The sequence below is a fragment of the Stegodyphus dumicola genome, chromosome 7 (assembly GCF_044657685.1).
Source record: "Stegodyphus dumicola isolate Sdum_Otavi_A_Nest chromosome 7, ASM4465768v1".
Classification (NCBI taxonomy): Eukaryota; Metazoa; Arthropoda; class Arachnida; order Araneae; family Eresidae; genus Stegodyphus; species Stegodyphus dumicola.
The window spans coordinates 48,244,815-48,266,944 of NC_140774.1; the positions used below are offsets into that span (position 1 = coordinate 48,244,815).

The 22,130-nt window shown below is 31.9% G+C and overlaps 1 protein-coding gene across 4 annotated transcripts in view; it reads left to right on the plus strand.

Annotated features, from left to right (window-relative positions):
* Positions 1 to 22,130, plus strand: part of LOC118198084 (dystrobrevin alpha-like) — a 167,024-nt gene that overhangs the window by 66,280 nt on the left and 78,614 nt on the right. For all 4 annotated transcript variants that reach the window (XM_085820167.1, XM_085820166.1, XM_085820168.1 and 1 more), the window contains exons 9-10: positions 14,876 to 15,006; positions 19,645 to 19,713. In XM_085820167.1, coding sequence (XP_085676293.1) covers positions 14,876 to 15,006; positions 19,645 to 19,713 — 200 coding nt within the window. The remainder of the gene's footprint in view (positions 1 to 14,875; positions 15,007 to 19,644; positions 19,714 to 22,130) is intronic.

Consider the following 22,130-nt stretch of genomic DNA (forward strand, 5'->3'; position numbering starts at 1 on the left):
ATAACTGTAAACTTTTCATCAAAATTCTTATCAAGAATTTACTACGTTTAAAAAAGAATAGGGTGAATTAGTATATGTTACACAATTTCTTTTTGAATTATTTGAATGAATGAGGAAGTTTGTTTTCATTTCTTTCATTTGTTTTGATTTTATTATTATTATTATTATTATTATTGGATACTTTCCAAAGTTTACTTCTTTTTTCTAAGAATGTTATTGAAGTTAGGAACATCTGAGTTGTTCACAGATAATTCGAATTGTTTTCGAGTTTCCTTGTCTGTTTTTTCGAGATAAGAGTAATTAAAATATCAGAGAATTTGTTTCGTTCCAAACCCAAATTATTTAAAGCTCTGATGTTTTATTCACAGCATCTTCTTGACATCTTAATTCTTTTGATGACTCATGAATAATTTTTTCAAATCCCAAGATAGTTTTAATGCAAATATTAACAAGAATTTTCTAGTTTTTTTAGCGATTTTTTATAGCTGTAAATAATGATTCAAAATTATTTTCCTGAGTTAGTAATAATTTTCTTTTGCAGTTTTTGTGCATCTGTTAATTGAGTAATTGAGGCAACAACATTGTTTAATTCAATTTTAAACATGTTCCACTCTTTCTTTCATTAAATAAATCTGGTAACTTTATTTTATAACTATTGTTTGTGATATCAATTTTATTAACTCTGTAGAGACATTAGGTATTTTTGGAAGCAGGCAAGATGGAAAATTAGCAACGCCTTTGCCGGGAATTGAACCGCGGACCTCTCAGTTACGCGCTGAGCGTGCAGACCACTACAGCATGAAGGCTCGTTAAGAAAGTGGGAGAAATACCTTATATATTTCTCCTTTTAAAGGGTGACTGGGGTTTTTAGGAGACCCAATCACCAAATTCTGGGTGAGGATAATCATCATCTAACACCCTTTTAGTTCGGGCGCCACTGAAGAGACATTAGGTGTTTTTTGGAAGCAGGCAAGATGAAAAATTAGCAACGCCTTCGCCAGGAATCAAACCGCGGACCTCTCAACTATGCGCTGAGAGTGCAGACCACTACACCACAAAGGATCATGAAGAAGGTGGGAGAAATACCTTATAACTTAAACCTTATAACTCTAACAACATTATCAATTAACATTTTATTGAAACATAACTCTAGCTCATCGATTCTTGTTTCTATGTCTATGTCTGTCTCGATTCTGGTTTCTTTAGATTTAATGTAAATATAGTGTCCATTTTATACTAAGACAAACTCATTAATTAACAAAAGTAACTGCGTGAGTGGACCAATTTCATTTGGTAGTACAAGAAATGATGGTGCTGGTTTGAAATACTATTAACTAAGCTAGGCCCCACAACATTTTTAATTATTTACATAATGTACAGAATTACAAGGTTAAGTGTTGTATCAGTACAGACAAGGTGGGACAAGCAAATGCACCATAGGTCTGCTGCATAACCACTTCAGCTACTCACTGAACTAAATTTTGCTTCTGTCACAAGAAGGCATTGAGACTTTAGGGTGTTACATTAAACCGAACAACCCATGTACCTAGCAATTTGCTTTTGTGGAAAAAATGTAGGAAGATTGCAAAAATATCGCAACAAGCACAATGTTGCCATTGCACACCATATGTGATCCCTTGTCTGAAGTTTTTGTGCTGTTATTCTGCCCATGTTTTCCTTATTTTACTAAAAAAAACAAAGAATTGTGCATCGCCAAGAACATTTAAACGTAAACATGCACTCCCACATAATGAAAAAAAGAGACATAGTTCTGTTGTCATTTCATTTGCTAGACAGAAACAAATGTATTCAATCAAAAAAGAAATATTTATGCAAAAAATTACCAACGAATTTCAAAAGCGCAAATCTGTGTGTACCCAAACACACATGTGTTACATGCATACTTAGGTTGCAGTATTTATAATTTTTGATGATATTGTGGCTTGCCGTATAAACACATTTTTAATTACATTTGCCAAGTATTATGTGTTTATATATGATAAATGTTTAGTCTAGAGAAACTTAGCTTGCTATATATCTAAACCTGACACTGATGACATGGAGTACATAGTGTGTATGTGTAATAAACTTGGGGGCCATCATAAGACAGTGGCTCTCAGTTACATTCCCATATAGTGTGTGCATTCGCTGGTGGATAAGTTGCATTCAGCTCAAACATTCTATGAATATAAAAAAGTTTAAATAGATTCAAAGAATCTTTCAGCAACACTGACTGATAGGCTAATTTTCTCCTTTCAAGTTGTGATTTAGGCTATATTTCCAAGTTATACTTTTACCAAGCTTGTGCATCTACCAGAGAAAAAAATTTAGTTCCATATTTTTTCGATTACAAAAGGATATATTGCCTAAATGAATAGAGCACTAGGGTGTTTGCCACCCACCTGTGAATTAAAATAAAGCACCCTTAAAGATCCGCTTTTTTTTTTTTTTTTCATTTTCAATTTTCCGTCAATGATAGAAAACAACAAACCATATTTTAAGCAATAAAATTATATTTGAATCATAAATATAGGAGAAAAATTAAACATTTATGTATAAAAATTAACTAAGCAATAAATTATTTTTTTTAACCTGAATTTTTATATTTTCTGTGTTGTAGATGAATGAAAATAAAAATTATTTCTTTTATGTCTGATTCCGTACATCCATAATTTTCAACTTAAGTTTAATAATTTTTTCCCCCAACTTTATCATACTTAAATAAGGCTTGATTGATTTTAGCGTGGAAAATGATATTTCACCATTTGCAACACGAACAAGCAAACTAAGTAATATTCTTAATGAAATGGACAAGTTAAAAAAAGATAAGCCACTAGATGTAATTAATTGCAAAATGCCAGCAAATTTTAAGTTTTAAATTAATTTTTTTAATATCTTTAAAAGCATCTCTGGATTTTCAGAGTTTTTTGCCAGATCTTTATTAATTTTTGATAAATTGTATAGGAAATTAAAATTACCATTATGAAATTTTAGTAGTTCAAAATGTTCATTTAAGGATGTCCTTACAGTATCAAAAACTTATAAAATATATAATTCTAGATTTGGCTTCAGGTATTTGCATTGATTAGTTGGGATATTCGTACTGATGATGTGTCTTTTGCCTTCATCAGATTTCAATGCAGATTAGATTCAAAAATTCAAATCTACATCTACTAAGTTTTTTTCTTCTCAATTTTAAGCATATTGCGGTGATTAGAATTTGATCTCTATTCTGAGGAAAAAGTTCATATTTTTATCTTGAAATTGTTGACTGATAAGATTTATTCTGTTAAGAGTAGTGACGAATTATCATATAGGAAATAAATTCTAAAATTTTTTACAGACAAATTTTGTGCTTCATGTTACACTGTTCTATTAAAAATGTTGTTTATTGTTTTGCAAAATTCATTGTAAATATCTCACAGCTGGTCTTCAAATTTGCTTTCCCTTGGGTATTTGACGTCTCATTCAACATTAAAATAATTAAATGTATATTAAAATTAGATTAAAAGAATCTCTTAACTTTTTGGTGAGGTAACAAAAAATTAATATGTAGTTAAAGATATAAATGAAAAGTTCTTAAACTGGGAACAGTGCAGTGAAATAAAATGACAGCTTTCAGAAATTTGGTTGGAGGGGGAAAAAACAGCAAACATAGATATAGGAACAGTTAGAAGCTTTTTTAAATTATAGGGAAAATATAGTTGATTTAACAGTGGTTTTAATTTTAGAGCACAAGAATCATTGAGCAATACAGTACAAAGTCTTTAATCCAGACTCGTCGGGACTTCGGCGATTCCGGATTAGGGTTTTTTCCGGGTTATAGATCGTCAATTTAAATCTGGTAATATGGCACGCATAAATTATAAAATTAAAAATATGAAACAGTAATTTATGAAATAAAGAGCAATTATGATGTAAAAGGTATCCAAATATACAAAAAAAAAAAAAAAAAAAAGCTTAATATTTATTTGTTTACTTTATTAAACATTTCTTTCAATGTGCGCATGTGTAAAGCATACATTACGCATAGTCAAAATTAGAAAATTGCTACCAGAAAACTATTTGATGTGTATTCATGATATTTATAATGATGAGGAATTTGATTTAAATCATATCAAAGACGGAGTACATCGAGATGAAATACTGCATTTAGTAAGGAATTATAAGCCAAATAAAATAAAAACATCTGGCCTGAAGATGGGGATAGTGCTGACAGATCAACTTCCAGTTCATTGCGCGCCGCGACGTCCCCCCCCCCCCCCCCGCAGAGCAGCGTAAAATTGATTAACAGATTTCGGAATGGTTAGAGAAACAAAGAATATGCCTTTATCCATTTTTTTCAGCAATTCCACTTTTTGTGTGATGGACATCGAAACAAGCTTTCTCTTTGTAGATTCTTTAGCAGCTCCAGAATCGGAAACTTTTTTTGACACAATCGAAAGTTCAAGCTTACTTTTTATAAAATTGCTCTAACAGTCTGCAAAAAATAATAAGCCGGATCCAATTAGAAGATTAAGGAACAATGCAATCTGAAACATTAACTGAAATAGATAATTTTAACCTAGCTTATACCGTCCGTTATACATTAAATGTGCATCCATAAACGTATTATGCACATGCATAAATGCATATGCACATGTGTAAAGGTATTATGCATGCGTAAATGCATAATGCATTTCGCATAATGCGTTTACGCATGCGCAGAAAGTTTGTAGCTTTGAGGTCCGGATTATAGATCATTCTCGATTATGGACGTCTGGATTAAAGACTTTGTACTGTATGAGACAAACCTTGCAACTCTATCAGTGCTAGCATTTCTTTTTCATGATGACTTAATAACTATTAACTTTGGAGATAATAAGACTATTTAGACCACAGTAAATTTCACACAAGGCTATTTTCAGTTATAGATTAAGATTAGATTGGAATTTTTTATTGAGTAATTTATAATTGAAGGTAACTTTAGTTGCATAATAGTACAGTGGTTCCTCAGTATGTGCCATTAATCTGTTCCAGATCCAGGAACTAACATTTCTGGTCTTTGTTCGGCAATTATTTCGCCGTCTTTGCAACTTAAGACAATTTAATAGTCTTTGTTTTTCACAGTAATAGACACCATCATACTTGGCATACAGTATGCAATATCCAAGTCCCAAATATGTGTGCCATCTTCATACTCTTCAACAATCTCTTTTTCGCCTCCATGGTGCAATTTTCTTCCTCTTAACAGTTTTCTTCATTGTTTGTTGCTTCTCATTAGCTATTCATGAAAGTTGTTGTTAATAAATTTACAAAATATTTGCTCCAAAAAACACAAAATCATTTAAAAATCAAAAGTTTTAGCTTAAATTGTTTATTGAATAGTAGCAACAGGCATGCTGATGCTCATGGGCAGTCATAGCATTGTCTGAAAAGAGAAAACAAGGGTAGTGCACACTTTTGTTACTCATCGAACTTTACCGTCGTTTACCAAACAAAAATTTTCATGTCCAGACAGGACATATACCATTTTGAATGTATTTCAAAATGGACATATACTGAGGTACCACTGTACTGCTACCTGGATTGTTTTTCCAGGAAGTTTGATATTTAGAATAATCTGCTAATTGTTTTTTTGATGAATGATTGTCCAGTTTTTCAAAACTTTCTGTCAGAAGTTTAATCACATTAGCTTAAGTTAAAATTAATTATTATGTTTTATATTACTGTGTATGATATTCATAAATAAATAGCTTCATAAATAACTTGAATTTAATCACTCTTTATGTGTAAACCATATGTCAGGAATTACAATAGAACACCACTTAACCAAAATCCATCTTAATATATGCATGTTCCATTCTTCATAACTTCTATTAACAGTTTACTGAGCTCTCGATATACCCTTGTGAATTACCTCTGTTGCGGTCTGTCTATGAATGCATAGAAATTTCTCCAGCTTTCCTAGGAAAAAAGTGGATTACATTTGACTTTTTGGAAGAAACTGCAGTAAATCTCACTGCTAAGCTTGGCATGAAATGAATTTAATACTGCATGCTATCATAAAATAGGAATAGTCTGCCTGAAGCAAAAATATTTAGCCTCTGAAGTTACATCTGGTATTCAAAATTTTGAAAATATAAAGGAAGGAAACAGGAGAAGTGCAGATGGTAAAAAAAAATAAAAGCGATAAAGACTGTAGGATTTTATAATATTTAAGGCATCTAGTGAAAGAGTAAGAGAAGAAAAGAGAATAGTGGAAGCCCACAAAAGATGTAAAGACAAAAGTAGAGTAAAAAGGAAATAAAAAGAATGACCATGATAAGGCATTGAAAACTGTATTAAGTTCTTAGACTACACAAATTAATAAATAGACCTGGAATTTAATGGCATAATATCTTAGCACAGGGCTGTCATATTGATTCAACTTTATGATTCTAATGAAAGGACTATAATAGTCATTTAAACAAGGATCATGTGTGGTTTCATGTGATTATGGCAAAGCCTTGAGGGTTATCTGCCTAGGAGGAGGGATGCCTTCATTAAGGACTGTCTAAGGGAAACTGGCTCACAAGTTACACAATGGAAAAACCATGAAAATGTCCATGCAGCTAGCCTATACGTTGGATTTGAACCCTGTGAGATTAGTCGGAACGAACTACCAATGTTCAGCAACTTTATCGCTTGGCTGCTAGTGGGCCCGATTTAAACAAAGAAATATTGAAACATAGGGCCAGTGCTACGCTTTCTAGCATCTCTGTTTAGAGATGAGAGCATCTGTATTTTTCTGTGGTATCATCTCTATTTTGCTGACTACTTCCTCATCTCTTTTTCATGTCTCTTTCTTTAATCACATTTTTTTTTTACCGTTTTAATTATTTTCTGAAAATTTGTTTATAAATGCATAATTATTAATAAAAATTCATGTGGTTGATTACTATCAGAGTATCATCTGTTGGAATGCCTTTCTGGGTGGCGCATATCCTGATGGCCCTGTAAATGAACAACTCTATCTAAAACCAAATAGAATCTTATAAGTTTTGGCATTTGATCCTGGTGAATAGTATTTTTTACAATTTTCTAGAAAAACATAAATATTTCACAAGTATTTATGTTTGTAAGTTTTCTTTATTTTTCTTATATTTGTAAATCATAAAAATGGGTGCAATGAAGAATAAACCTAAGTTCATTAATAACTAGAACATTTCAGTGCCTGTTATTTCTTCACAGTTCTAAGTTTTGCCTATTACTGCAAGTCTGTAATCCGGACTTGTCGGGACTACCGTGATTCCGGATTGGGGTTTTTTCCGGATTATAGATCATCGATATAAATCTGGGTAAGATGGCATGCAGAAATTATACAATTAAAAATATGAAACCGTAATTTATGAAATGAAGAGCAATTATGATCTAAAGGATATCAAAATTTACAAAAAAAAAAAATTATTTATTTGCTTTATTAAACATTTCTTTCAATGTAAGTTGTTTAAGTTGCTTCGTTTTTTGTGCTAATACTTTCTCTTTAATTCTATAAACAGACATAATTTCCTGTAGAGTTACAAAGTTCCACTGTTCAAGTCCTGTAATTGCTGTGTCGAGAATACCGACTAACTTGTCAATCGAAATTTTTTCATTTTCACTAACCTCTCTGTCACTTTCTTCACTATCACGTGCATGCGTAAAGCATACCAAAAAAAAAAAAAAAATGTTTGTGGCTTTGAGGTCTGGATTATAGATCATTCCGGATAATGGACATCTTGATTACGGACTTTGTACTGTAGTATATCTGCCAGATATATCAGCCCTGTTAATACTTTCATTTGAAAAGATCTATACATTTTCATTTCTTTCATGAGAATATTTGTGAGCAAATTTTTACTGTATGCATTTTTCTGTACTAAACAAAATGTTGTCCAATATTTTCGTATTTATGAAACAGTTCCAAACATTCGATATTACTAATTCAGAAGTCAAACAACAAAAATCAGCGTTATATTTACAAAACTTTCACAGGACTGGTTTTGATGGTTTTACCGAACCACCATCCTCAGCTGCAAAACCGCAAATGAACAAGATAGGAAATAATGATTAGATAAGATAAGAAAGCCTGGACAAGAATAAGCAAGTGGTGCCATCTGTTGGTGAAACCAGAACTCAAACATAATTTCTTTAAAGCCGAAGGCAAATTTGGATTGGAATTAGGATCGTTAACTAAAACAGAAAGATTTTTATGAATGTGAAATGCCTCTAGAAAATCCAGTTCTCCAATGGAAGATGTTTTTTGAATAATTTTGGCAGCAGAAAAATTAAAAGTGTGGTTTTCGGACCAACAATGTTGAGCAACAGAAGACTTCTGTGTTTCCTTTTTTCTAACATATGCCTCATGTTCCTTGACGCGAAATTTTAAGGCTCTTTTAGTTTGACCAATGTAAATTAAACCACACTGGCAAGGAATCCTATAAATAAATTATTTTTACTAATAAAAGCTGCGATCAAATCTTCGCAAATCATTTCAGGCAACTTAAAACATTCGCTTATCCCATCTGTCACAAATTGTGCCAGATTATATGCTTTTCCCAAAATTCATAAAAATGGTATTCCTTTCTGCCCTATTGTATCAAAATTAGGTACTGCCTCATATCCATTAGCTAAATATTTAGTTTCTAGATTTTCAACTCTATTAGATAATAACATTTACACCATAAAAAAATTCAATAGAGTTTGTAAAAAAGGTTAAAAACATTTCTCCTAGTAATTTACTTATGGTTTCTTTTGAGGTAAAATCATTATTTACCAATGTCCCAGTGGAGGGTGCATTAAGATGTCTAGAAATCAGACTTCGCGAACTTCATTTCTCTTGCATCGAAATTGATGAGCTAATTTCTCTCACTCAACTCTGTTTGAAACAAACACATTTTGTTTTCCAAAATAAATATTACAAGCAAACTGAGGGATTAGCCGTGGAAAGCCTCCTCAGTCCCATCCTGGCTGATATCTACATGCATTATTATGAATCAAAATTGTTTGAAACTTTAAACTTCCAGGCATGGTTCCGCTATGTAGACGATACTTTTACTCTGTTTGAAGGTAATAAAGATGATTTAAATAAAGTTCTTTCAACAATGAATTCTATTGATCCTGCTATTCAGTTCACTTTTGAACTTGAGACTTGCAATTCTCTTCCGTTTTTCGACATTCTGGTCACACGTAACACATCCAACTTCAGTACTACGGTTTACCGTAAACCTTCATCTGTTTGCCTTCCACCACACTTTAAATCATGTCATCCGACTAAACAAAAGTTAGCTTCATTTTATTCCTATGTTTTCCATGCTCTTCAAGTTTGCTCCTCCAAACTAGCCCTTGATGAAGAACTAAATTATTTAAAAGCAATAGCTATTGACAGGGGCTTTTCACCCAACATTATTAATCAAGCAGTTAAAAAATTCTCATCTCAACACACTAAAAGGCACACTCTTGTTTTAGGAGATTATAAAAATTCTGTTGTCATTCCCTTCTTTTCATCAATTAGCTATAAAGTTGCACATATTTTGCAGAAATTTAACTTTCGAGTTGTTTATTCTCCATTAATAAAATTAATAAAATTCCGAGTTCCATACTCAAGGACCCCATTCCGGATATGAATTTCTGGGGTATTTACAGGATTCCTTGCCAGCGTGGTTTAATTTACATTGGCCAAACTAAGAGAGCCTTAAAATTTCGTGTTAAGGAACATGAGGCATATGTTAGAAAAAAGGAAACACAGAAGTCTTCTGTGGCCCAACGTTGTAGGTCCGAAAATTACACTTTCAATTTTTCCGCTGCCAAAATTATTCACAAAATATCTTCCATTGGTGAACTGGATTTTCTAGAGGCATTTCACATTCATAAAAATCTTTCTGTTTTAGTTAACGATCTTAATTCCAATCCAAATTTGCCTTCGGCATTTAAAGAAATTATGTTTGAGTTCTGGTTTCACCAACAGATGGCGCCAATTGCTTAGTTTTTGGTTAGGCTTTCTTATCTTATCTAATCATTATTTCCTATCTTGTTCATTTGCGGTTTTGCAGCTTAGGATGGTGGTTCGGTAAAACCATCGAAACTAGTCTTGTGAAAGTTTTGTAAATATAACGCTGATTTTTGTTGTTTGACTTCTGAATTAGTATTTGTTCGGCGTGTTATTGTGTCTTAACATTTGATATTAGTTATAGCTTGTTTTGTAGATCTCATGATATCTGGTCAATATACTAAAATATTTTGTGGTTTTTTTTTTTCAGTTTGGATGAATTATCTGTGCCTGTAAGATATTTATCTATTTCCTCATTATTACTTTCTTGATTACCTTTTAAAGAACTTTCTTGCTCATTGTGAGAATTTTTGTCCTAGCTTTCAAGTTGATCTTTAGTACCTAAATCACTTTCATCTTTAAATCCGAGTTCATTTTTTCATTATCAGACTCCATCAACATATTTTGGAATTTTCTCAACATTTTTAGAACCATTTGGAATAAATTCTTTGATGTCAAGCCATTTTAAAAAGCCATTAAGGTTAAAACATACAAGAAAAAATATTACCTAAACAGATGCAATGAATCGGTCAGATTTAATGTAAAATAAAATCCGAATAATAAGTTTCAATAATAAAATTATATTTACAGTTTATTTCTTGAAGTCTGAAAAGGTAGCACCATACAAATAAATGTCTTTTGAAAAAATATTGAAGATATCAAAACAGGGACTGCAAATCTCTGAGATTTTATAAAGTTATCAGGAAATATGGCTTAATTGTAATAAATCACAAAATGCAGTTTGTGACAGTTTAGGGTATAGGGGAAGATACTGCAGTAATAAGTTATGATATTTAAATCTGACATTGAATATCTATAAATTTCTTTGTGGTGAGTCTGTGAGATTAGTTACACCCAAAAAAGGGTTAAAAGTTCCCCATTTTCTAAGTTCAGGAAACAGAAAGTATACTAGGTCACTAAGGTGTGCAAAGAAAATGTTCTTGCTTTGCTCTGATCAGTCACTAAATTTGTAATTGTTGGTATTACAACATAAAATTAAACAAATAATTACATTCAAATTTCTTTCTATAAATATGTGATATTTTAATGGAATCAAGTTGAACTGGGGTAAATTATAGTGCATCTGCTTTATTGAACTTAGATCCCTAAAACTTTATAGATCCACTTATAATATGTGTATTACGGTACAAAGTCCAAGATCCAGATTCATTGAGTATTTGGCCATTCTGGATATTAGATCATCAGCTTAAATCTAGTAAGATGATATGTAGATATTATAAAATAATGTTTCATGAAATAATGAAACATTTATGACCTTAAACGAATCGAAATTTACAAAAAAGAAAACAAACAATAACAAAAAAAAAAAAAAAAGCTTTTATTTATTTGTCAGCTTTATTAAACATTTCTTTCATTGTAATTTGTTTAAGGTACTTCATTTTTATGCTAATACTTTAATTCTATAGATAGACATAATTTCTTGTTCAGCTACAAAGTTTCACTGTACAAGTTTTGTAATTGCCATGTTGAGAATTCACACTAAATTGTCAGCCAGAATGTTTTTGGTCTTAGCAGCCTCTGCATCACCTGCACTATCAGTAGACATATTTTCTGAATTTAGAACTATACTATAGAGTTCATTGTCCATCAGTTTATTCATGATTAGAGCATTGTCATCACAATGAAAAACAAAAACTTCTGTTATATAATCTTTACTTATTAGTACTTCTCCACATTTCTTCGCAAATTTCATTAACAAGAAAATTTCACCTTTTGTTTGTGATATTCAAAAGCCTCAGATGTTAACATAAAGCTTAGTTAACATCTGCTATACACTATTGGTAATTTAGATTGGCAGCTAGAGATGTGTTGTTCGCTACGTTTTCTCTTGCTTTTGTTGCATGCTGAGAGAACTGGTTCAAAATTACATTTTTTATTTTATTATACTTTTGTCTGTTTCCTGCATGTTGTAGAGTCGTTAGGGGTTTTTGATGCTGGAGAAGTGAAAAATGAGCAATGCCCTCTCCAGGACATGAACTTGAACCTCTCGAATAAATGCCAAGTGTGCTACTGTTACACCACAAAGGCATGGAGAAAATACTTTATATATACCCCCTTTTAAAGGGCAACTGAGGATTAGGGGACCCAATTGCCAGATCCTAGTGGTGAAGAATCATCATTTACTACGAGGGCAATCCCAAAAAAAAGGTCTCCTATTTTTTGGGACGTAGAGAAAGTTTTAATACGGTTGTGGCAACACTGTTGTGAGTGGTGCCTTCTCCGCTACCACATAAGCATGCAGGCGCTTCGCTCGGATGCTCAGTCTTGGCTTGGCAGCCATTCGAAATGGAGCTCCCGATAAACGTTACCGCCAAGTGTGAAGTGCACACAGTTATTCGATTTTTGAACGCAAAAGGCGTTAAACTGGTTGAAATTCACCGCCTATTGACGGAAGTGTATGGACAGTCGTGCATGGATGTCAAAAACGTTCGCAAGTGGTTTAGAGAGTTTACAGCTGGTCGTACTGAAATTCGTAACGAAGAAAGGAGCGGGAGGCCATCAATTGCCGACAAGACAATCGCGAAAGTTGAGGAACTCATGCGTAAAGATCAGAGGATCACTCTGGATGCTCTCTGCAATTTGGTTCCTGAGGTCTCCAGAAGCACCATCCACAGGATTTTAACGGAAAAGTTGCAATATCAAAAGGTGTGTGCAAGATGGGTGCTGTGTATGCTGACAGAAGACCACAAACGACAACGGGTTGATTCTTCCCGTGAATTTCTTCACCGCTATTTAGACAAAAGGAACAACTTCTTGGACTCGATTGTCATGGGTGACGAAACCTGGGCATTGCACTTTACACCTGAGACAAAACAACGGTCACACGAGTAGCGGCATCCCTCTTCGCCCAAGCCACGAAAATTCAAGCAAACGCAATCTGCCGGTAAAGTCATGGCATCTGTGTTTTGGGACAGGAAGGGGGTACGAGTACTGTTGGTCAACTTTCTGCCTCCTGGGACAAAAGTCAACACTGACAGATACTGTGAAACACTGAAGAAACTCAGAAGGGCAATTCAGAACTGGAGAAGAGGGATGTTGAGCAAGGATGTAAGCATTCTCCACGACAACGCCCTTCCTCACGTTGCCCGTCAAACCGTCGATCTCCTGCAAAATTGTGGTTGGAACATCATCACACACCCACCCTATAGTCCGGACTTGGCACCCAGCGATTTCCACCTGTTCCCTAAGTTGAAAGAACATTTGTCTGGATGGCGGTTCTGCTCCGATGATGAGGTGAAAGATGAGGTTCAGTGCTTTCTGAAGGGCATGGCAGCAAGCTGGTATGACATGGGCATTGTGAAACTGCCACAGCATCTACAAAAATGCATCGACTGAAATGGCGATTATGTTGAAAAATAAGCATTCTTCAATCTTTAAAGTGATGTAGCAATTATAGAAAATAAACGGTTCTTTGTGTGTCTAAAAATATAGGAGACCTTTTTTTGGGGATTGCCCTCGTACCTTTTAGTTCATGCACTGTAGAGTCATCAGGTTATTTTGATGCTGAAAATGTGGAAAATGAGCAATGCCCTCACTAGGACTCGAACCTGGAGCTCTCGAATATGCGCTGTGTTACCATACCATTACACCACGAAGGCATGCAGAAAGGAGGGAGGAAATACCTTATAATATACTTAACTAAGTCCCAGATAAATAAATTCTCACACATACTAATTAAGTCTCATCGGAACAACAAATCAGTTATTATTATTTCAAAAAGGAAAAAATGTAATCTTTTAGCCTATATTTATAAAATCTGTTTTTTTGCATATGGAAAGAAATTTCTATTAAATTTCTCCTTGCCAACATTTTGTTAGACAAGTCACTTAGTTAGTGAAAGTCTGGAATCATCCCCAAGCGTAATGTAAATATCATCATGCTCTTTGATATTGAATTACTAGTGTTTAGAAAAAAAAAGAAAAAAAAGTTTCAAGATTGCTGCATAAGTCATTTCGCCATGTATTGTTTACCATGCAGTGATAAAAGCAAAAAATAATAAATAATGATTTGCCAGGTTTGCATCACAGATGTAGACTTTTTTATGTAGACTATTTTGGTTTGAGATGTTTGCTAGAAAGAAAAGGCAGTTAGAGAATTAAATTATTAATCTCACAGTTTATCTATTAAATTATTGTTTCTTCAATATGGTGGTATTTTATTTACTACCAAAGTAAAATTAAGAATGACCAATTTCCACATATTTTATTATGAAAAAGTATCAAATGCATATGCATAAAGCATACAAAAAACTTATATCTTAAGTGACGAAGTGACACAGTCAGGTTCCTGGAACAAATCCCTACCCTGTGTTTAGCAACGTAAGATGGTGTGCATATCTTTATATTTGCATAGCATATCATGAGAGTCCTAAAAATTTACTAAAACAGTCCTAAAAGTACCTGATGAATTTTTTAAATAGCAGTAATGGCATGCGAATCTTGAAGCAATTATAGCGATGAGCTGTAGAAGTTAGATGAGCAATTTATCTCAAAATTATTTTTTTTTAAAAAAAAAAGCATTTTTGACATTGGAATAACCATACAAAAAAAAAAAAAAAAAAAAAAAAAAAAAAACTTTAAGCATACCTCCCTCCAAAAAAGTGGCTTGCGATCCAGATTTTAAATCATTCCAGATACTAGATGTCTGGATTTTTTAACTTTATGTTATATACCATTTTTATTAAAATAGTACCTGATTTTTAGTGTATTTCCCAGTTTGCTCATTAAAGTATTTAAGTCGAAATCGTTTGTGACATGAGTGTGTACAGTTTTGAGTAAAATTGTTATAAAAATCTCATATTTTTAGAAAACACCAAGTAAGCAGTTAGGCCATTCACTGAAGAAGTCTATTCTTTGTGTTCCAGACAAGCCTTCTAATACTGATTCCCATTTTCATGAGGATATAATCCGGAATTATGGTAGTGAACCTCAAGGAATGTGAGTAAAATGTTTTAATGAAGAACAGAAAATTAAATATGTTTTTAACGTACTTAATTCTAAAGGATGCATTACATAGTTTCAAATCAGAAATAATCAAAGAAATTGTCATTATTATGAAATAAGCATTTTAATGCATAAAATTTCTGAAGAGGAAGCTTAATTATCTATATCTTAAGTCATGACATATCCTTCTTTAGCAAAAATTAATAGTGCTGAATTTATTGTATTATTTTTGTATTTGTTAATGCATCTTTTCCAATTTTAATTTTAGCACAAGCCATTGCTAATGTTAAGTAGTTTCTTTAAAACTTTAAAATAGTTTGTTTTTGCTCTTAATTATGATAGTCATTAAATAATTTATAAGGAAACAATGTGTATACATCATTGGATGTGAATGATTCGCACTTAAATGCAGCTAGTTAGATTACACTTAGTAATGCATTGATGTACTTTTATAATACTCCAATTTACATAAATACAAGTCAGTTCTCCTTAAAAATTCCTCTACATTTGCACTTTTCTGAATTGGATAACCCTTGGATGCTTTATTGCAATAAATTACATGTGCATTTTGATTCAAAGAAACTGTATAGTTTTGTTATATCAAACTGAAGAGTAGGGAGACTGATAAATGCAATTGCTTTCTTGTAACAGAAAAGAAAAATATAGTTTGATTGTTGTGAATGTGAAATTATTGTGAGAATTTTAGTAGGAATCAGGGCTGTGGAGTCGGTAGGTAAAATGACTGACTCCGACTCCTGGAATTTTAATGACTCCGAATCTGACTCTAACTTCGACTCCAACTTCTTAATATATATGTGAACATATACACATGGGTACAGCTTATTTTTTAATATAAAAGAAGTAATAGATGCAACAGAAAAAAACTGATGCATAGCAAATGTTTTATATTAATTAGCATTTATTATGAAATGGAAAAACTGGCATTAGTAATTTCTAAGAAATAGTAAAACTTCGGCAAGATCTTCTTTGTTAGAAGACCATAGATCCGATTTGATAAACTTCAGATCTGAAAAGAGTCTTTCCACACTGACTTGAGTAAGAAAAAGAGCTGTTACTGTAAGGGCTCTACTTCTTTTAACTTTTCAGGATAGATTTTTATAAGTTGTAAAAGAGGTGTCTTGCAAGAGGAATCATATTTATCTATTTCTTCAAAGGCTGTGTATAAATCTTGTTTCATTTTATAAAAGTAAGCTTGAACTTTCGATTATATTATGTTAAAAAGAATTTCCGATTCTGGAACTGCCAAAGGATCTACAAAGCAAAAGCATGTTTCGATGTCCATCAAACAAAAAGTGGAATTGCCGCAAAAAATGGATAAAGGCATATCCTTTGTTTCTCTAACCATTCCGAAATTTGTTTTATCAATTTCACGCTGCTTTGCGGGGGGGGGGGGGTCGTTGCTGCGTGCAATGAACTGGAAGTTGATCTGTCAGCACTATCCTTATCTTCAAGGCAGATGATTTTATTTTATTCAGCTTAGAATTCTTTACTAAATGTAGTATTTCATCTCGATGTGCTCCGTCTTTGATATAATTTAAATTAAATTCCTCGTCATTATAAATATCACGAATACACATCAAATAGTTTTCTGGTTGCAATTTTCTAATTTCGACTATGCGTAATGTAAGCTTTACGCATGCGCATGTTGAAAGAAATGTTTAATAAAGTAAACAAATAAATATTAAGCTTTTTTTTGTAAACTTTGATACTCTTTAGATCATAATTGCTCTTTATTTCATAAATTACGGTTTCATATTTTTAATTTTATAATTTCTGCATGCCATCTTGATTTCAGATTTAAACTGATGATCTATAATCCGGAATCGCCGAAGTCCGGATTAAAGACTTTTGGCTGTATTATCCAAATATTTTTCAAAATCTAATTCATCAGTGGAAGACGATGGTAAAGACTCTATTACAATATCTGCAGTTTGACTGTCCTGATTTGAATACTCCAGTTGTTCTGATAATAATTTCATTCTTAACAAAAGTTCATAGATGGCTTTCTTTGCCTTTTTAATTTGTTTTTCATCCAACAAAATTCGGCGATTTGGATGTACATATATTGAATCTAGCACAATCTTATTGTCTAGCGAACTAATTTCTCTTTTCTTCATTGAAAAATTGATTCCTTCTGCAATAACATCACATTCTTCCAGTCTTGCCTCTTGTTAATTCTTCAGATTGTAGCTTTTTGGTGTCTATATGTGGTATAGAAAGAAGAGTTTCCAATTCAGCAAGCTCATTCCACAGTTTTCTGTTAGTGAAATATTAGAGTTATTTACATCTTCTGAAAAATTTCTTAATCCTAACAACCACTATATCATCAAATATGTACTTCTCCATTGCATTGCTCCTTTTCCTGCTAGCTTCCTAAGAATGCCATCAATTTTGGGAGTTCTCGCTGCTTACCTCAATTTACCAATGAGATTAGTAACTAAATGAATCAGTTTAATTAATAATGTCAAATATCACGTCCATCTTGCACCCTTATATTTGTTTACTAATATGTCAATAAAAAATATAACTATTTATTAATGTATATAGTCCATAAATAAAAATACTAACTCAGTTTGTCATTAATTTTTTTTTTCAATTCACTTTAATTTTGTTTCAAATTTAAACTGTTCAATAAAAACAGGAGTTGTAGTCGATGTGTTTTTTAGCGACTCCAACTCCAATTCCTTTTACCCAAAAATCTACCTGACTCTGATTCCGACTTCATGACTCTGACTCCACAGCCCTGGCAGGAATATTTACATTATCAGTTTAACTATGTTAGAAATTAAGTGTTGTGAATTCTTTAAAATTAATTAGTGAAATTTAAAGAGATTAATCTATTTTTTTTAAAATTTTTTCTGTCTATGTAGAATTGTTTTTGTATGACAGTAAGAGCAAATTTTGTTCTTAGCTTTTTAGAAAATCAGGAAATCATCATCTAATTTTTTAACTCAGTAGAAAGCAGAATTCAGAAATGTTATGTGTTAAAACTAATGAAAAATAAAAGTTATAAAGGTGTATAAAAAAAGGTGACATCAGATGCAATTGTGTCTGGTGTATCTATTGCTTCATTAAGAGTTAATGTATAAATTTTAATTTTATGTCTAATAAATTTTGTATATTTCAGGACTACCTTTTAATCTAATTCAAAGAGAAACATACCAAAGTAAAACTAAAAATTAGGAAAAATAAATAAATAAAGTAACTTTAGTTTGGTGTAGATTTTGAATAAAATTCTATCTATTTGGAACGTGATTAGATACTGGTCCTTCTTCTTCAAAAGCTCTCCCCTCCGCCCCCCAAAAAAACTTTTGAACTGCTTTAAATGCCAACTGTTTTTCATTTTTTTACAGCTTTAAATTTATTTCTTAGCTAATTTTAATAGAATTAATGCCAACTTGAACATTAATGATCAAATAATAAGAGTCTTTTGGGGATTACTTAACAGAATAATTTGATCCCAAAGAAGGGATATCACATTGTATAGCTTTCAAAATACATTGTGTCTTTTCACTTAAAATTAGCTTTAAGAATTTAAGTATAGTTTCAATTTTGAATTAAAAGATTTTATAATCAGTTAAATATTTGAATATGGTTTCAAAATTTAGCATATATTGTATTGCTAATAAATAGCTTAACGGTATAGTATGAATTACTTATTTGTTTTCTAGTAGCTGTACATTTGTTCATTAAACATTCATTGGGAATGATTGAACCTGTATGTCATATGCACCAAGAACACTGACCAAGGTGCACCTCAGTCAGTGACTGATATACTTACACAGGAGGGAATAAATGACTATAAACATCCATGTTTTCACTAAAATTCAAATCTAGGTCCACCGGTATGGCAGGAATAAATAATCCTCTTAGTATAAATAAATCAATTAAATACCATGTTGAAACATTTAAGTTAAGATAGTAAATGTAAATTAAATCATTAAACTAAAAAATTAGTTAATGTTTTTGCCTTTTCAGAATCATGTTTTAACATCAACATGATAAAACTCTTTGTCTTTTCAAATTGATTTCTTATTTTAAAATTATCAGTTAGAAATGATTTGTTTAAATGAAATTTAAGTTGAATGATAGGCATTTTTATCAAAGGTAAAATATATATAAGTGTATGCAGAAATTCTTAAAAGAAGTAGTCAAGTCTTCATGATATTATGTTTCCTGATAATATTCATAATATTAATTTCTTTATAATTATGGCTTTATTTTATTTTTAATTACAAGTTAGATAAAATACAATTTCTCTTCTCTTTTATTATTTCTTCTCTTCATCATTACTTCAGGAAGTGTGTGGTCTTTTTTTTTTTTTTTTTTTTTTTTTTTTTTTAAATTCAAATGTATCTGTATTGTTATCTGAAGATTTTAATGATATCTAAATCTTCAGGTGTTGGCAAGTTAAGCTAAAGTATCATCGCTGAGCTTCCTATTTTTGCTAATGGAATAATTTATTTACAAAATTAACACTAGTGTAATTTAAATGATATACTGCAGGGTACCCTACTACCCCATGTATATTTTATTACAAACAATGTAGTGTTATTTTTGCTTTAACTGTCATTTTTCAGTTTTCTTAAAAGCTTTTTAATATAATTTCAGGCAGCCTTCATCAAATGCTCATCATGATTCTACTAGTATTTTAGATGCCAATCAAAGTTCACTTAAAATGTAAGTTCCCCCCCCCAAGTTGTTGATTCTATTTAACTGTGTGAAGTGCTTGCATTTTATATTTTATTTTAGCAGTGTGATTTACTATTTATGTTTTTCTTTAAACATATTTTAATGACATATTTTAGTAAAGTACATTAATACATTTTGTATTTCATACTTTATGTTGTATTCACAAGCATTAGTTTTTCCTTTTTATAATTTTTGTTTCTAATGGTTTTGTATCACCATGTCTCATGAAGCTTCTTTTGATAAATATTATTGCATTCAACATAAGATCAGACTATTTGGTGGGCGATCGGAGAGCATTTATGACAAATACTTAATTATATTATCATAGTTCAACAAAGTCCTCAACTTGTTATTACTATTATAACAACTATTACACTTACTCAGCATTTGCAAGTGTTTGGATACTGGAAAAAAATCTTTTGAATTGAGGTATTGCTACTCATGCACCTGCTGACTAAATCTCATTGTCATTCTGAAATTCTTTTATTGTCTTCAAAAGTGTACCCAGATTTTATCTTCACTGATGATACTATACAGAAATGCATCATTATCAGCCTGCTACTGATACGGAAGCAACAGTTTGTCTTTCATTTCAGGTGTCAAGTGCTTACGCACACACTTTTCAGACCTTATCATGAATTATGTAATGGTCTGATCCATCACTAATGTCTAATGTTAGTACTTTGCAGTTTTCCATACCCCATCCCAGACACTGGCAATTAATTTTTCACCAAGCTGAGATACGAAGGACAAACAACCATTTTCAAAAGTAGTAGTGCATTAAGAATTATATAAAACAGCAACTAATTAACAAAATTTAAAATGCAAGACATATCCATAAAAAAACAATAAAATACCAGAGTTTTCTCAAATTTGGTTGTGGGCAAAAATTTTGGACTATAAAATTTAATCGTTTAAGAAATATAACATGGAATGTGAAATTTTGCATTCTCTGTTGTTGCAGAAAAGGCCATATTTCTGAAGAAAAGCAACACTTTCTTTTTCATCAGCTGGCAGAGTTTGTGATGAAAGTGCAAGGAGATGAATTGCAATGAGATGGTGAAGTTCGCCATCTTATTACAGTTCCTTACACACACACACACACACCCAAAAAATCTAAAATGCAACAAAAACAACGCTAATCAGAAAAATGGCTGTTTAATTTGAAGACAAAAATGAGTTGCCATCTGTTATGCACCCACATATGTGGAGTTGTGACATAAATATATTTTTAATGGCAGCATAGTTTGTTATCTCATGAATAATTTTCAGGGGGGAGAACAGATGATCAAAAAGAACAATCAATATTAATGCCATCTTCTTGATTTTGATATGTTTTCTTCATTTTCTGGCAACAGTCATTTCTCATATTCCAAGGCTGCAGTGTTGTCTGAAAATCAGGCAGAGTTAATTTTACCGGTGACACCAGTCATCATCTTCTTTATCCATTTATACACTTCTAAATTTTCATATATCTGTAACCATGTTGAATTTCGATCCCGCGTCCCAATCTGGGTGCTCTTCCTCAAAATTGGAGGTGGAAAATAGAAGTCTGACCCAGTGGCGGCTCGTGGTTAAAATTAGTGGGGGTGCTGTTCCAAAAACATTTAACCTTTGTTTTAAAATTGTCTGAAAGGAAACAAACATGTATAAAAAGAAAATTTATTTTGAAACATCAGGAAATCTTACAATAAAAAATTAAGCATTTCTTAATTACTTTAACCAAAATTTTTACAGTTCTCTCTTTATCTATTCATTTAAAAATGAAATCCATTCTTCTTGTTTTACTTTGTGCAAAACAATCAATAATTTTCTCCTTGATCTCTGGATGACAACTGAGGAAATTTTTCTTTATTGAAAGCAATGCAAGTGCATTTAGTCTTTCCAAATTCTAGTACTTCTTAGAACAGTTTTCACTCTTTTCAATGTTGAAAAGCAGCGTTCTGCCTCTGATGTAGTCATGGGAACTCTCAAGAGAATTTTATCAGTTTCGTAATTCCACTAAGAACATCGTCTAGATTATTTTCGATGATAAATTTCAGTAGCTCATTTAATTAGTAGTATTTATGGATATCAGACCTACAATAGAATACTTTTAGTTCAGTTTTAGTCAGTACTATTAATTCTGTAGAATGTTCATTCCTAAAACTAGCGAAGCATTTCTTGTTTAACAATTTAGAAGCTGCTAAGTGTTTAGTGGAAGAATATCTCTGCATTATATCAATACATAGTATAAAGTCACGTATTTCCTTCTTCTATTCTTCTGCCATCAGTGTCTTTGGAAAATTCTCACAGTACTTTGTTTCTTAATTCTAAGATAGCAGTTTTTGAATTTGTTATATATTCGTTAACTTTAAACACACTAATTTCTCTGAATTGCATTTGATTGTATATTATTTCAACAT